Raw genomic sequence first — 16,618 nt, forward strand, 5'->3', positions numbered from 1 at the left:
TGGTATGGCTTATGACACAGTTCAATTTGGCTTTTTGTCCTGCGCGGCATAACTGATTACATCGTAAAATACGGTTTATCGTTTACCATGCACTCCTATCAGCAACACTTCACGTGGAAAACAGACCTTTTTTCACGCTTTCCCCCATATAGTCGCATTTTTTTTTTGCATTTATTACGTTTATGCGGCATTCTGAAGTTCAAAACTATTCCTATGAATGATCTTTGACAACAAGGCGTTGTTGGCAAACGGACGGAGAAGCGTGAGAGAAATAAGGTGGATGTTCTACCAAAATGTTGTAGACACGTTTTTTACCATAATGTCTAGATGAATTCCTGCTTAAGTATCCGAGCAGCAAACGGATAAATTGACCGATGGTTTACAGAGTAAGCTACAATTTCAAGTGGCACGTTTACTGTTGTTGTTGTTTTCATCTGAGAAGTTTACTTTTTCAAAATATCCGCGCAAATACAACAAATTCTTTCCGGCTCATTTAATCCTTTTATACTATATAATAAGAAGTTGTCTAAACTTAGTTAGTTGCCTTTTTTTATAGATTTCCCACTAACACAATGAAAAACAATGTTTACTAATACTAATTAGTTTTCGTACGCAATGTGTATAAATATCGAAAGCTATTTTATTTGAGTGAATAAGTAGGCCCAGTGGGCACATTTTAGTGAATTTTTTTTAATAAATCGCGTAATCGAAGACAGAATAGTTTAAAAATTTGCAGTCTGTCTAAAGCTCATTCGTAAGTTGTTTCATACGTTGAGTCATACGTAAAAGTGTTCGCTGTTATAGGCAAACTTAGCTTTGAATAACTTCTGAACTACTTGCCGCTAACATGACGAAATTCCGCTGGTAAATACTCTAATTTTCTAAAAGTGTGTGAGATCCGGTTAAGCTTACTGCAGGAATAAATAGTTAAAGAACTTTTTTTTTGGTCTCGAATCCGCGCAAAGAGGTCAAGTTTTTGCCCTTCAAAGCACTGCAAATATTCATCGGAGACTGAAACAGACATTCCGCCTTAAGCGAACACACAGTACGTGAAGAGCATAAACACTTTTAAGAACGAAGATTAAAGTTTTGAAGACCAACGAGGAAGTGACGAAATGTCGGAACACGAAGGATAGGAACGGACGACCACAATCGACATGGCTTTTCAGAAATCAGAGCTTGAAGTTTGAGAGCTCCATGGGCTAAAATTTGTATTCTGCGTACAATAGATTATAAAATGATAACCCGAATATTAAAAGTGAGGAAACCGAGCAAAAAATGGGTCCACTATGAATTGACTTCGAACCAATTAGAAATGCGTATAGTGTATTTCACCTGCAATTTGTGAAAATTCAACAAAAAAAACCCGCTTGGAGCATACGGTTATCACAAATGGAGAACGGTTCGGTCTCCACCGCCACCAGAAGAAGGACAAGGCAAGAGAACAGCGTCGCCCTGGAGAGAAATCGAATTCGGTACTAGTGTCGAGTAGGTTCGAACGTAAGGTGCTGCTACTCGCCGAAAATAAAACAATGAATGCAGCCCGCTATCTCGAGTTCTTCTAAAGACTCAGACTGTTAGCACGGTGGCCAAAAGTGGACGGCCTGTTTACCTGATGGAAACGCTAGCAAAGGGGTATATAATATTGGCTTCAACGTGCTTATTCTTCTGATATAAATTCGTGCGATGACACGGCTTTCCACGCCCGAACAAGGGCAACGCATATTTCATAATCGATTAATTCCGAGAAGCCATAAATAGAAAATTTACATATTGAAACACGGATAGTAGGTATATATATATATATATATAAATATATATATATATAGCTCTCTAGAAGGTGTCAGAGCACTGGTACAAGTATGTCAAGGTAAGAGAAAGCACTTCTAGTACGTATGTAAAATCATCGTTCTAGCCCAACTAATTCAAAAGTTATTTAACTTTAAAGTCGACAGAAACAACCCTATGCATATGTGAATATTTAGTAGATGTCAAAGGACTAGATCTACTGCAATAGTTAAAGCGATCCACAAACGAAACTACCGTGAGGTTGGGTATGCATACTAGGCCGAAGTATACACATAAGGCAAGAACCTAATTTGTTGACTAGTTATGGTGGCCAACGTCTAGGACAAAAGTACGCATAAGCGAAACACCATTGCTGCGCGACATTTTAGTTCCTGCAGATTCTAACTGTGTTTGACTATGATATCATGCAATGTCATCGTATTATCGTTTAGCTTCGGCGTGCACACCCTTTTAGCTGCTAACCATTTAGCAGTCCATACGACACTGCTTCCATCGACTTCAATTAACGCGTTTTCGTATTAAAATTCGCTCTAAGCGGCGTGCGTAATGTAGTGGTGCCGGCGAAAATTATGAACGAGACAAACTTAGTTGCGTAGACAATAAGAAGAAGCCATGTAATAGCACAAATATATACTTCTTTACGTATAATAAAAGTTGGGAAGGTCCACTTGGTCGAGTGTAACGAATGTAACAAAAATAAGTACGGTTTTGTACTGGGGCACAGATAATCATGGTAGGTATCGCAATCGAAGAATTACAACGAGTTCTCAGAATTTTAAAAAGGTTCCCCCCGAGGATCACGGTGAGTCGATAGTTGCTCTTTTGCCCTATTGGACCTTCAATGGCGCCGAGGGGTAAGTGTCTTTTTAGCGTAATGGTAGTCCGATAGCTGGACCCCACGATAGACATTAAGAGAAATGTGTCCGGGATGGTCAGACGTTCCGCCAGACGGTTTATAAACGAATTTCTTATACTTCCTAAGAAAATAGCAGTTTATTCAAAATGTACGAATAAAACGCTTTGACGTGCCTCATAATTTTTTCAACGTAACACAGTAAAGGAATCCTATATTTTCACCAGACCATTTATTTTAACTGGAAACGGCGAAATTATTATTACTTAGGTACCAGAACAGGAAGAGCGTAGCTGTTCCTTATCATTTTATAAAGGAAATGTCTACATATTTTTCGTGTTATTTTTTAGAATTACGGAAAAACAAAAAGACTCGCTTGCCAAATTTGATTTAGTAGGTTGTTTCTAACACCACTTTCTCATAGTGCTATATACAGGTTCTAGCAAATAGATACGACCTGCATGTACTAGAGACGCAAGCGTTCCTTCTTCATAATGCAATGCAAAATTCATTCTGTGTCCATACATCGAAGCTCATATGAAAAAATAACGTTTGTTTAATGAAGTCATTGTTGCGCGTTCTTGGCCACCATCCATGAATAGTCGCCGTGGTAGTCGACAAAGTAGTTTAATTACGTTTTAATTGTTGTCTTATTATTTGTGTACTAGTTAAGGTAACTTAAGCATGGCTCTTTCTTTTTTTTTTTTTATCATACTAACATCAGTGTTCACGTGATTGGCTAGTCCTTTCTGAAGGTGGGGTAGCCGCGTCACAGCAAATATATTATGATATAATTCAGTGAATGGCATCTGCGAAACACGTTCCCTTATCGCCACATTAGTTATTTAGTAGAATATCATTTTTAAATGACCCAGCGCAGAACATCATCGTAGTCAACTACATGGACCCATTATACGGCAGACCGGCCTTTTTGGTATAAAAGTGGAGAGAAAGCGATGTGGAGCTAAAGATATATTCATTTAGGATCTACCACAGAGAACGTTTAGAGAAGGTGTACCGGGAATACTATAAACAGTGTTTGATAAAATCAATGAAAGAAAAAGGTTTAACCAGGGAGTTCACTTAACTAAACATGTAAATCTATTTTTTAGCTGGTTGAACCTATTCTATCGCATTAAGAGATGTACCCGTTTGGAGCTGGTCGGTTGCCCTTCATATCCGACGGTACGTAAAGCCTGATTTAGAAAAGCACTCTTCATATTGGGTCTAGTGAAGGTCAAAGTTGTTGTGGCCAATAATGTAAGGTTCACTTCGAATCGGCTGATCGTGATAAGTGTTCTGCATCAACTCGATCCGTTAGCGAGATGGACTTTTACTACCAGTAAATTTTAACGGTGACTTTATTAAATAGCGGTTTATCTATTAGGCTTACGAAGCAGAACGGACAAGGAATCTACACAGATATGATCAGAGACTCTCTGTCTAAACAGATTTGGCAACCCTAAATAGAATCTTCTGTCCGTGGAAAGAGAGATGAATCGGATCAACTTCAGGTGCTGACCGATAAAATGGCATAGGTTTCCGCAGTTCGAATTCAGTCAAACAGGTGACGGTCGAAAATAAAGGATATACCATATTGGTATCAGCTTGCACCAGAGTCTATTCGGCACTGCCGCCGAGTAAAATATCGATACGATATTTATAGGTAGACAGGTGTCACATTAGCACGGAGCCTTCTATCACTCATAGATTAAGACCAAAGTTGCGTGCCATTAGTCCCGAACTACCCCGGCCTAAAATGGAGAAAACGATGCTTTACTTGGTACGCTTTGATATTCATTCCTCTGTTTTGTACAAGGTATTTTCTTGGATAGTGATCAAAGCAGCCAATCTCTTCTTGCCCCTTGAATGTGATAAAAGGTCTAATACATGAAACGTGATGTTTTACAATACGTTCTCACACTAGTCTAGTTCAGTAAAAGCATTGAATTCTATATGTGAGAACGGTTAGCGAAAATTCCTGCTCGGCTAATAGTCAGGCTTTATAAAAAGCTATAACTGGAAAATTCCATGCTTATTCACCACATAATGTTACGTGTTGTGGCTATGAAGCATATCATCTAAAAACGGTTAGACTCTGTGGGGTGATGAGAGGCCAAACAAAAACAAACAAAGGTTCCTGTGTGTAGTTATTATCGATTCATGCTCGACGATTCGCAACAAATTTACAATCGCGCCATGCGTTCTTGAGCTATCTAGTAAATGACCGAAAGAAAGCCTCGCTTACTGCCGAGTCCCTGCGCGTACTAATCAGTTACTAAAGTTTAATGTGATTCCGATGGCGGCACAGCTCCTTTACTATCGGTGCTGATTACTACACTACAACGACCTTGAGTTTACAGAGTCGAAATGGCTAAGCAAAAATGAAGGATGTGGCGAGATTTCACTGACGCCGAATAATTAAATAGGAGCTAGTTTGGGAAATGAACGAATGCAACACGAAGTTCTCGTAGCAGCAGCGAATCCGTTTTCAAATCAGCCACGCCTGACTATTAGCTGAGGCTGACCGTCTTGTGTTGCATATGGAGAACCGAATAAAGCCAACGGCTTGCAGAAGCTAGGCATACTTGACCGGCGGGCACGACATGACAAAAACGATTTACCTTTCTATTTCCTAGCAAACACTTTCCATTTTATGTCCTCAAAAACAATAGAACAGGCTTGACGTCTACGTATAGCTACGACGGCGAAGAGGTCGACAGCCATAGATAGAAACATTTGTCTTTACTTCATAACCTATTGGACAATATAATTATAGCTAAATTTCTTTGCATTCGTACCACGCTGATTGGATATCGTGACGCTGGATATTCATTAGCACATTGTACGGAGTTGCCGTGATATAGTCGCTTATCAGATTTGCCAGTGAGAATTTATATTCAATATCAATTGGTCATTATGATTAAATAGATGATTAAGTGTTATCTGAAGAATCTCGTAGTCCTTGTCAAGTGAACCCAAAAGCGTACAGCTGATTACCAATACACTCAGACGTATCTGTTACAGGTAACGACCTTAATTAAAAAAAAAAGTGATACTATTATTATGCCAATTTGCTACTAAACAGATAAAATAACAGAAAATAGTTACTTTATTAATTTAATTAAGTTAATTTAGAGCTATTTTTTGGTTTTATATCGTTCTATTTCAACTTTGATGTTAATTTCACCAAAAGCTTGATGAAAATAATAATAATAGTCTCGAAACGTCAGGAAGATATAACAACTTTAAAGCTTTCTCTCGTTCATATACTTTACTCAGTGCTCAGTGCAGTATTGCTTTTCCTATCCCTAATACATTTTATTGCAAACAACGTATTATTGCTATCTTTGTTCGAGTTAAATTCATGGTTATTGTTTCTCACTCAACTTATCCTATTGGATATTTAATTGGATCAATCTATCCTATAACATATTGTACATTAGCTAAGCAGCTATTCACTTCCTATAAATATATAATATGACAATCTGTGAACCAACTTCCCTATTTTATCTATTTATGCAAAATGGCAGGATAGGAACGGACAATCATAAGGAACTTAGCCATTATACAACTTAGGGACAACCTGAGTGGCGTTTATTCGTAACATCGGTGGCTTTAAACCTTACCTCATTTATGAAATTAACAGCAAAACATTTCGGCTAGTTAACTGACAGCCGCTCACGCTATGATTACATGTTTAGCCAAGCAAGGATGTTTAGCGTGTGACAGATAGAAATGTTATTGCTCTCACATATAAATATTGTCAATTATATATATATATATAAAGAGAGATAAAGTGCGAAGGCATCAAAGTGAAATTTGAACAAACTAACATTTTTTTAGTATACTGGTGTAGTTGTGACTAATAAAGTGTAACTGGAATAAAAAAAAACATGGAAGAATTACTTTTTTTCAGCAATGAGGCTAATAATATACTAGTGAACTAAAATACCCCAACAGTGTGAATCCACTACTGAATGATGGCCTGTTGTTAATGTTAATCGTGATGATCATCGCGGCTAACTGACAGTGTTTCATTTAATTTATTTTTATTGTTATTTATTCTATTTTACAGTTGAAGGCGCTGTTGCTTAGGGTGCGCCTTTGTGGCGATTCTACTGACAGACCAGAACAACCGGACTCCGGCCGGTTGTTGAGGGGGATTGCGTGACGATGCAAACGAGGTGTATTCTTATTTGGGTGTTCGCCGTCGCCGTCGCCGTCGCCGCCACCCAGGAAGAGCCGACGCCAGTGAACGGTGCCGCTGTCAGCGAACTGACCATTCGGACGGTCACGAGCACGCCAGCCGAGCCAGCGATCGAGGAAGCCGTACAGGTGCCCGCCACCGACGCCAAAAAGGCCGAAAACGAGAATCCCATTATCGCTGAGCCACAAGAGCAGGACATTGTTGTCCAACCGCAACAGCAGGATGAAATTAAGGTTGTCAGTCAGACTCAACCAGCCGCAAAAGAGCTGAGTTCCATGGAGGCGCCAACAACGACGACAGCCACCCCGGACGATGTAACAACTACAACATCCAGTAAGGAGATTTTTAGTTACAAATTTTAAAAGCAATTGCCCACGCAAATCCGGCCAGAACAGCGGCAAAATATCATATCTGTAAGAGATGTATATATGATAGTAATCAAAAGTCATATTCGAAGACTAATTAATCTTTTCTGCTTGCATTTAACTTTGATCAAGTTTCGTCCATATAGGCTAAAATCTTTGAAATCTAAAAACTCAATAAAACGCTCCAATCAGAGCAACGAAATGAAAACGTATTCCAAAATTTTATGCCTACTATCGAAATTGATGCCACTGCTGTCCTTATTGACGCCAACATGGACATTTTGCGGTAATAGTTAGGATAAATAGAATACAACTTTTCAGCCAGTGTTGATATTCTTCTTCTAATTGTTGCATTCTATGTTGAGGTACAGGTCAAAATGTTAGCATCACAAATAGAGGATGACCTTCCATAAAGTGATGAAATTTTTGGCGATATTTTTCAGTGTCGCGCTTTTCACTATATATAGCTTTCTTCCTAGTATACTTTCACGGGTTGCAGATTTTGGAACTATTTTTATCAACATACGTTAAATGATTCGATTCTCTGCGCGACGGTCGGTCGTAGCGTTGTAACAACATGAAAGACATGCGCAGGACGACGCAAAAGTGACTCAAGGAGTATGTTATCTAAATATCACCCGGACAGCCTTGATAATTCAGAATTAACGTGACTTCACAGTCAAAGAGAGGGGTAAGAGCAGCTGATACTATCCTATCTTGTTCGCCGCATATATTGTAAATTTGGTTAGCGGTTGATAACCTGGAGTCCTGACACAGCACGAGCCTTTTCAGAAAAGATAGGTGATCATGATCCGCACATCGATCCGTGTCCGATGTGGTTATGCTCACGTAAATGAATACGCACTGAAGTGTGACACACTAAATTCTAATATTTCTAAGGAGCCACAGCAATAGTAGTACCACTAAGAAAAGAATATGATATTAGCAAATTTTATGAACGTATGGGTATTAAATTTGTATGGTAGAAAAATATATCGGTCAGTGTGGAACAACTAACATACATTTGTGACGCGAACTAAAAATATTGTCGAACGGCATATAGATCTTTTCGTGATACTGCTTTAGACCAAAATAAACCAAAATAAAATAGCATAAGGGAATTCGCGTATGTTCTTCGGTGATTTATATATTTATGCAGTGAGTCTATTAATATTACTTCATAATATGAACAGGCGGTCGTAATAGGCAACACAGTTCTTGGTAAGAGGTTCTTTGTTTCACGCACGCTTAGTCATCATACTTACCGATATTTCATAAGGGTATGCAAATATATTACCTATTTTAAGGTAATTTATCTGAATTTGTATTTCCTTGTGCACTTCAGTGAAACATGAATGTGACTACCTATATATACAGACGTTAGCCTAGACGCCTTGGTGAGGAATTAGATACTTATTTCCTCAGTGTATTTCTACTCTCAGTTTTCTAACGATGCCCGATTTGTTTTTTTTAATGTAGGCGTTGGACCAACATGCGCGCCCCACACCTGCCGCATGCTCTGCCCATTTGGTTTCTTAACAGATGACCGCGGCTGTCCTCAATGTGAGTGTCGTCAACCTTGCGCCGGTATCCAATGCCCTGGTGGTCACGAGTGTCATCTTGATGATTCTAACTGTCGGCCTGGCGAGCCTTGCGTGCCAAGCACAAGCTGTCGACGTGCTAAAACTCTTCGTCAATGCGCATTCGGTGTGCCACTATCGGCCCCGACGACAAACGGCCAGACTGCTTTGCGACCTCTGCTCTGTGGCGTCGCTAAAGGTCAACCGAAATGTCCCTCCGGTAAGTGAACGTGCCCCTTTTTTGTCCAGAATTTTCGATTGAGTTGTTCATAGCCAGAAACTCAAGTTCACTAAAATGCATAACGGATTAATTTCTAAAGTTTGCCTTACTTGCACAGTTTACACAACAGACTTCGCCTTCCACTAAATTGACGTTAATGTTATATTTTCTTTAGGTTAAGAGATGTCCTCGTAGATTTAAATGCGAGTTAACGCGACGGTTAAACTCTAGTTTATACGTCACGGTTTAAAGCAATGAAGCGCTTTCTCTGCTAACTATTTCAAATGTGTTAAACAATTTATGTTTTTTTTTAATCTTGCCGTGTAGGCTACGAGTGCTCGGTTCCGTCTGATGCTGAATATGGATTGTGTTGCCCAATGGAAAGTTCGTCGAGAGATCAAGAACCACTAACCCAAAGGGAGAGGAACGATCAGGTCCATGAAGGCGAGTGCCCACAGAGCGTAGCTGCAGATTTCCGCTGCGAAGAGAGCCTTACCTGTGCCATCGACTCAGATTGCCAGACTTTCCAAAGGTGTTGTGCGACATCGTGCGGTACTCCAAGATGTCTTGAATCGCGGAACTCAACCACCTGTGAACAGCAACGACGCCTGGCGGCGCTTTTCTCCGAAACTGTCGAGGAACCGGGGTACATCCCCCAATGCGATTCTAAGGTAAATTGACGGAATGCAATTTTTTGTATATATGTAGTTTGGTGTCTTATATGACTGCTATATATCATATTATATGACTGTTGCACATGTCCTGTTTCTTTTTCTCCTTCAAATCACAGGGTGAATTCATGCCACGCCAGTGTTCTTCAAACGGCAAAATCTGTTGGTGCGTTAATGACGCTGGGCAGCAAATGACAGGATCGATAGGCCCTGCAGAAGAAGTCAATTGTGACACCGTCATCGAAAAGCAGTCCGGCGCGGGGCTGAGTCAGGGGCGTGCTGCGTTTGCCCGTTCCCATCGCATAAATGACGATAACGAAGACCAGCCCAAGACAGACAACGAAGCTGTCGCAGTTGAAGATCGAGCGAAGAATGAACGCATGTCTCATCACGCCTGCTCTCTACTGACATGCGATGTTTTATGTGAATATGGTTACCGTACCGATGAGCATGGGTGCAGCCTTTGTGAATGTGTCGACCCGTGCGAGAATAACAATTGTGCAGCCGACGAAGAATGCGTATTTGTTAAGGTAAATTTTAATTACGGGTTAACTAAGTATTAACCGACATTGTGGAGGGCATCTATCCTCCAGCCGTTGTTCTTTTATACTAACTTTACCTTCTCTTCGATTAATGAAAAGGCCATTACGATATATAAAGTAAGTGAAATATTACATAGCTGTTTCAATAGCGATGCTTTTTTGTTGTTTCTTTCGCAGGAGGAGCCTTGCAAGGCTGAATCATGTCAAATGACTGCGACTTGTTCCAAGAAGGTAACACCACCGGAGGCTTTTGGTGGCACCGGTACAGAAGGCCATTGGTTTTGTTCGTCCGGCCGCCCACAGCTGCAACAAGTCCAGCAGCCTAGCGATAATTCGAGCGGCAACTCGAGTCCTACAATTGTCGTCGACGTCGTGAAGTGCGCCGACGCTGAACGCTGTGCCGATGGATTCGACTGTGAGATTCCCTCAGGACAATCCAGCGGAATTTGCTGCCAAAGAGCACAGGAAAGCATCGGTATGACTACTGTAAATATAGAACTAGAAAAAATTTTAATGCGCTAGGTTATGATTTACTGAATCTACGTGGGGGTATTTAGTGTCCGATACCTTTTTTCAACTTATCTTTTTTCATTACGGCTCTACAATGGATAAACTTGTAATCGACGCTTGAATTTCGATGACTCAATTGTCTGAACTGTAAGCAGTATACCTTCAAATAGATTTAGGTTTTCGCGAATTCGCGCTGCCTATCTGGCAGCGAGTCTACCTGTCCACCATCTCGAGGCTAGAGTGCCTATAATAATTATTATTCAACGAAAGTGAATCAAATAGTGCAAAATGTGTTTCGGTTGTAGAACCTCAAATATTACAAATACTACCCATGTTAAATTCACTAATCTTACCACGACGCTTGACCTGCTGTTTCCAGTTGAGCCAACAGGACCTGCAGAGCGTCGCGTCGTCAGTGACGCGATGGTTGTCGTTGTCAACAACCGACGCGAGCAGGAGAGTAACAGCGAAGAAGAAGAAGAAGAGACTGACACAAAAGCTGCTTCAACGCAATCGGCTGGCCCTGCGGAATCTGCTTCCGTCCCCGCAGTTGTGTCAACCATATGTGAGTATTTACGGGAACTGGGATTGCGCGGTGAGAATCTCGCTGTGCCAACGCCAGTCTGCAATGAAGAAGGACGCTATTCAGCCCGTCAGTGCGATACAGAGGGATGCTTCTGCGTTGATGACTTTGGTGTCGAGATCCGCAATTCGCGAATTTCCGCCAGCAGCGGAAACAATTCGAACGGTAACAGCACCACGGGCGGTGCTGGAAGTGAAGCTGAGTGCCGTCAAATAAGATCTGCCAAGCCGTGCTACAACGTTCTTTGCCGTCTTGGCTGTGACTATGGTTTCGAATACGATGCTGAGGGCTGTCCACTGTGCGCCTGCAGAAACCCGTGTAAGAATGCTCGATGCACACCCGACCATATCTGCCAACTCGCAGAACCAGATGCTCCATGTAATCACCGTTGGTGTCCTCCTGTACCAAAATGTACGTTTTTAATATTTTGTTATTTTATCCACTGTCGTGATGGGATATTTTGTATAACTGCAAAACCATTTTTCACCCGCTATGTTTATCTTATGAAACACGCATATATGAATTAGTGTACTTTTACCGTCTCGTAGTAGCAAAAACTATATACTTATACTTTTACCATAGCGTCTGTTAATATGACTTTATAGAAGTCTGTACCTTGTGTGCATTGGTAAAATTTAGGTGTGAGCAAAGACGCCGCCCAGAGAAACCTCGAGCTAATTTGTCCTTTCAACGGTGGCTCGCTTGCACCCCTGATCGATGCTGAAAGCCGTGAGGTCGTTCAGTGCTACGCTGACAGTAGCCGAGAAGACACTTGTCCCGCGGGACATCACTGTGTTCCTACTAGTGATGACGCTGAACATGGTTTCTGCTGCCCTAATTCAATTCCGGCTTCGTTAAGCACCGTAGACCAGAGTGTCCCACCAAACGATGGTCCTGTAGGCCGTCATGAAGGCCGTATCAAGCAAGGCCAATGCCCATATCTGATTCCGCTGGATACGCCTGTTGCCGCGATGTCCTGCGAGGTGAACAGTAACAAACTACGTAGAGCTTCTCCTACCTAAGTCACTATTATGTATGCATGTAGCTAATAGATAAGCCATTTGATAAGTACTTTTTTATTTGCTAAACCAACATTCGTTTAAAATGATGTTACCATTGCAGGTTCAATGTAGCGCTGATCAACAATGTCCCCATGAGCTAAAATGCTGCTCAAACGGTTGTGGCACACAGTGTATGGTCCCCGTACAGATGAGCGGCTGCGAACACACTCGAACAATCCGCGAGCACCAGTTTCACGCTGGACAGATGAATCCGTCTGAAGGCATGCCAGTCCCATCGTGCAATCCGCTCTCTCGAGCCTTTGAAGATGTACAATGCCATGGTGAATTCTGCTGGTGTGTCGATACTGCTGGGATTGAGATTCCGGGAACGCGAACCAGCGGACCACCACAGGTTAACTGCACTGCTATACGTGAAACCGGTAGCAACCTCAATTCTACGTCGTGCAACGTCGAATGCAACGTTGAATGCGAATTCGGCCAGAAGCTGGACAGCAGGGGTTGCCCGTCATCGTGCGAATGCATTGATCCCTGCGAGCAACTGTCATGTGGCATGAACGAGGAGTGTCACCTCATCGAACTCGCTTGTGTCTCGCAGTCGAAACAACCATGTTCTCGTCAGGCCCTTTGTCGACCCAGGGTCGAAAATGTCTGTTCGGTAGGAAGTTCACTATTCGTTAACGATAGTTTGTTAACCTGTGGCCCTGGTGGGGTTGCATGTCCTACTAGCCACAAGTGTCAGCTAGATATCTTTGGCAAGTTCGCCCAGTGCTGTCCAAAGCCGAGAGAGATATGCTTTAGTGCTCCGCCCATGTGCGTGCAGACACAGGATGTGCCCACAGATGTCCATGAGCGTTGGTTCTACAACCCGATGGAGCAGCAATGTCAGCCATTCAGATATAACGCCGACTACTGCCAACACGGGCTCAACTACTTCTCGAGCCTGGAAGAATGTGAGAGTGTCTGCCCGATATATACAGAATGCGAGTTGATGCGTGAAAAGACTCGTACGCGGGTTAAGAACAGCGCAACAATAACGGCTCCAGTGTACATACCTAAGTGTAATTCTCGCCTGGGCACTTGGGAACCACTGCAGTGTATGCATGATCTTGGCCTGTGCTGGTGTGTTGATCAGAAAGGCAACCAGATTGCCGGAAGCATGGTTCGTGGTACGCCCAACTGTAACGATCCTACGACTACTCGTAGCGGACGCAACATTACACCCGCGGCCATCTGTCCAGGTGGAGAACCGGTGCATATCTGTGATGCCGAAGAGATTTGCGGAGAGAAGATCTGTGCGGCTCGCACCAATGCCACATGCCGCGTCGATCCTTGTGGAAGCTGTAAAGCTGTCTTCTTCGATGAATTTAACAATATTGTTGACTGCAGCAAGGGCCTGACTGCTTGTCAGGAAGAAGCCCAGCAGGTGGTTAACTCGCGCGCATGGACCAACCAAGGGCTCAACACAATCAGTAACTTGGTGAGTGCACTTCGCGAGCTCTCTGAAGGAATGCTCCAGGATGAGCTGGCGCAATCGTCGCGTATCTTCGCCAACCCCATTGAAATGATAGCCAGACAGGCCAGTAGTATTATACCAATGCCGCACGAACTCCTTCATAGGGTTCGTCGTTCACCAAAAGTCGTTTTCGATGAAGCCACAGCTAATCATAGACGCGCGAAGAGAGAAACACTTTCTGATGAAATTAGCGATTATGATGACCCAGCTGCAAGAGCCATGGGCGCTTATCATCAAAACCGGAGGCGTGCTCCTATTCAAGAGCCAGTCGCTGACTATTCTGCTCCACCAAAGGTGGTGGTGCCATTGCGGGCTCCTATTATCATGGTCGTTCACCGACGTATTGTTCCGCGTCCTCCAGTAATGCCTTCTCCATTAGACATCATGCAAGCGTTGTCGTCGACGGTTCCCCGTATGCGTATTCTTGTTCGGCTTCCTGCTGACCCTCCAACGCAGCACACGGTCTTTTCTAGTGAGCCTCTTCCGCAGAAACGCATGCAAGAGTCCCGCGAAGAGGTTACGACAATGGACCGATCAGTTAGTCTTCCAGGCGGTATCGACCCTGCTATGTTCATGAGCCACATTACCTCGATTATGGAACGCTTCATTGGAGGTGAGGGCTCTGCTCCTGCTGCTCCTATTATACCACAGGCCCAACCAAGTGGAGGAATCATTGTTGGTCCAAACTTCGCCGAAGTGAAGATGACAATGAAGTCGGAAACACCGGTCCCTGCCGTTGCAATGCGTCATATCGAACAAGGATCCATTGATACCTTGCTCAACTATCTTTTTGGACACAACCATATGAATACCAATGCTCAGCAAGAGCGTGAGGCAACGCCGCAAATGACGCCACAGATCATGAAAAAAGGTGAATGCCCCCGAGGAGGTTTCGCTGAGACCATTCTTCATTCAATGGTATCTGGGTGTCGCACGGAATGTAACGATGATAGCGACTGCTCGGCCTTGGAGCGTTGCTGCCGCTACGGATGTTCAACGGCTTGCGTTGCCCCTGTGGTTACCAAGGTGGCTGAAAGTGAAAACAAAGTAAAGCCTGGAAGCTGCCCTGTTCTACCGATTACTCCTGCTTGTCTGTTCCCCAAAGTGCAGTGTACGGAGGACAGTCACTGCCCTGCCGAACAGAAATGCTGCAGCGGACCCTGCGGAGCCATGTGCCAGATGCCGAATGATGAGTCACCTGAACTTGAGGCTTCAATGCCGCCTACAATGGTCGTCGCCCCGCCTGTGTGCTCATCCGACGGAGGATACGCTGTTAGCCAGTCTCAAGGCCAACTTGCCTGGTGCGTCAACCGCTTCGGTGTGCCCATTGACTCGACCCTTACCAAAGGCCATGTCTCCTGTAATGTCAACGGTACAATTACGAAGCGGGTATCCTCTGGTGACATTTGTCCTGAAGGCCAGGCCCCCAAGGTCTGCCGCGACGAGTGTAGTTTGGCCACCTGTTTCGCTCACCCCGACGCAATGTGCGTGGCTGATCCGTGCAACAAGTGCGTACCTTATTTTGTTGATGCCGCTGGTGACAAAGTGGATTGTACTGCCATATGCGACCAGGAAGCATTCAAGACGGCGCCATGCCACGTCAATTCCGGAATTAGGCGACGAATCCGCTTCACATTCAACCAAACATCTCAGAAGTGCGAACGCTTTGATTATCAGTGTAACGGCAACGATAATAACTTTGAGAGTGCGGAAGGATGCGAGCAACAATGCAAGAAATTCAAGTCTTTATGCGAATTGCCGAAGGAACGAGGTCTATGCATGGGAGCCTTCATGAAGTGGTGGTACAACCCTATCACCGCACAGTGTGAGGAATTTCAGTACGGAGGATGTGGTGGTAACGCCAATAATTTCGAAACTAAGGTAAGAAAATACTTGTACGGTACAGTTGAATACAGTTGACCAGTGAAACCTGAACCTCCTTCCATTCTAAGATGAAAACGGTGCATCATGGCTAAAGAAAAAAATTCCTATCTTGTAAAGGGGGATACACTTCCATACATATCGTACTACATCAACTATTAGCATAGAACGCTACCAATTAATGTAGATACATTTGCGTGAATTTTTCAGAAGGAAAGATATCGATTTATGAAGCAATGGAGCTAACAAAATAACGTTTAATAAACGAAAGCGTGTTAATGCTATATCTTTAGGCTGCCTGCGAGATGCGCTGTCCTGATTTGGTGCTTTGCCCCTATGATACGATTACAAAAGAGGGACTCACACGTGAACCATGTGACCGCGTAAAGGCCTGTGCAGCAGCAGCGTGTCCAGGCGATGCCTCTGCGATGTGTCAGGTGGACCCATGCGATTGTCGTGCGACCTGGATAAATACTGACACCGGTGAACCGGCGGACTGCGATCGTCCGGTAGACCCAGAAAGCGGCGCCAATCTCAAAGAAATGATTAACGCGATTATGCCTAAATGCCAAGCGCTTCAAAAGAAGAACGCCGTTCTCGGACACGTGTACGTTCCCGAGTGCGATGGAGAGGGCACGTTCCAGCCAACCCAGTGCATTTCTCTGCCAACTAAGAGAGAATGCTGGTGCGTCGATGCTGCGGGACATCAGATGGGAGAACCATTCACAGCCGGTTCAAAGACGTGCGGTAGGTCGTCGTCTTCTTCGGTTTTTTCTTGATACAAACCTTTCCAATCGAAAGATGGCATACGCTGTTGTTATTAAATTGCCGGCCGAAGTGCTGGTTCACTGCCGTAGTA

The 16,618-nt window shown here is 43.4% G+C and overlaps 1 protein-coding gene across 1 annotated transcript in view; it reads left to right on the forward strand.

Moving 5' to 3' along the window:
• Window positions 1-16,618, forward strand: part of LOC111265629 (uncharacterized) — a 45,336-nt gene that overhangs the window by 26,054 nt on the left and 2,664 nt on the right. The window contains exons 2-10 of the mRNA XM_022842469.2: window positions 6,741-7,205; window positions 8,717-9,037; window positions 9,365-9,708; window positions 9,828-10,238; window positions 10,428-10,725; window positions 11,140-11,754; window positions 11,983-12,326; window positions 12,466-15,759; window positions 16,053-16,506. Of these exons, the coding sequence (XP_022698204.1) occupies window positions 6,839-7,205; window positions 8,717-9,037; window positions 9,365-9,708; window positions 9,828-10,238; window positions 10,428-10,725; window positions 11,140-11,754; window positions 11,983-12,326; window positions 12,466-15,759; window positions 16,053-16,506 (6,448 nt within the window). The 5' untranslated portion in view covers window positions 6,741-6,838. The remainder of the gene's footprint in view (window positions 1-6,740; window positions 7,206-8,716; window positions 9,038-9,364; window positions 9,709-9,827; window positions 10,239-10,427; window positions 10,726-11,139; window positions 11,755-11,982; window positions 12,327-12,465; window positions 15,760-16,052; window positions 16,507-16,618) is intronic.

The sequence above is a fragment of the Varroa jacobsoni genome, unplaced genomic scaffold (genome assembly GCF_002532875.2).
Source record: "Varroa jacobsoni isolate VJ856 unplaced genomic scaffold, vjacob_1.0 scaffold_993, whole genome shotgun sequence".
NCBI classification, from domain to species: domain Eukaryota; kingdom Metazoa; phylum Arthropoda; class Arachnida; order Mesostigmata; family Varroidae; genus Varroa; species Varroa jacobsoni.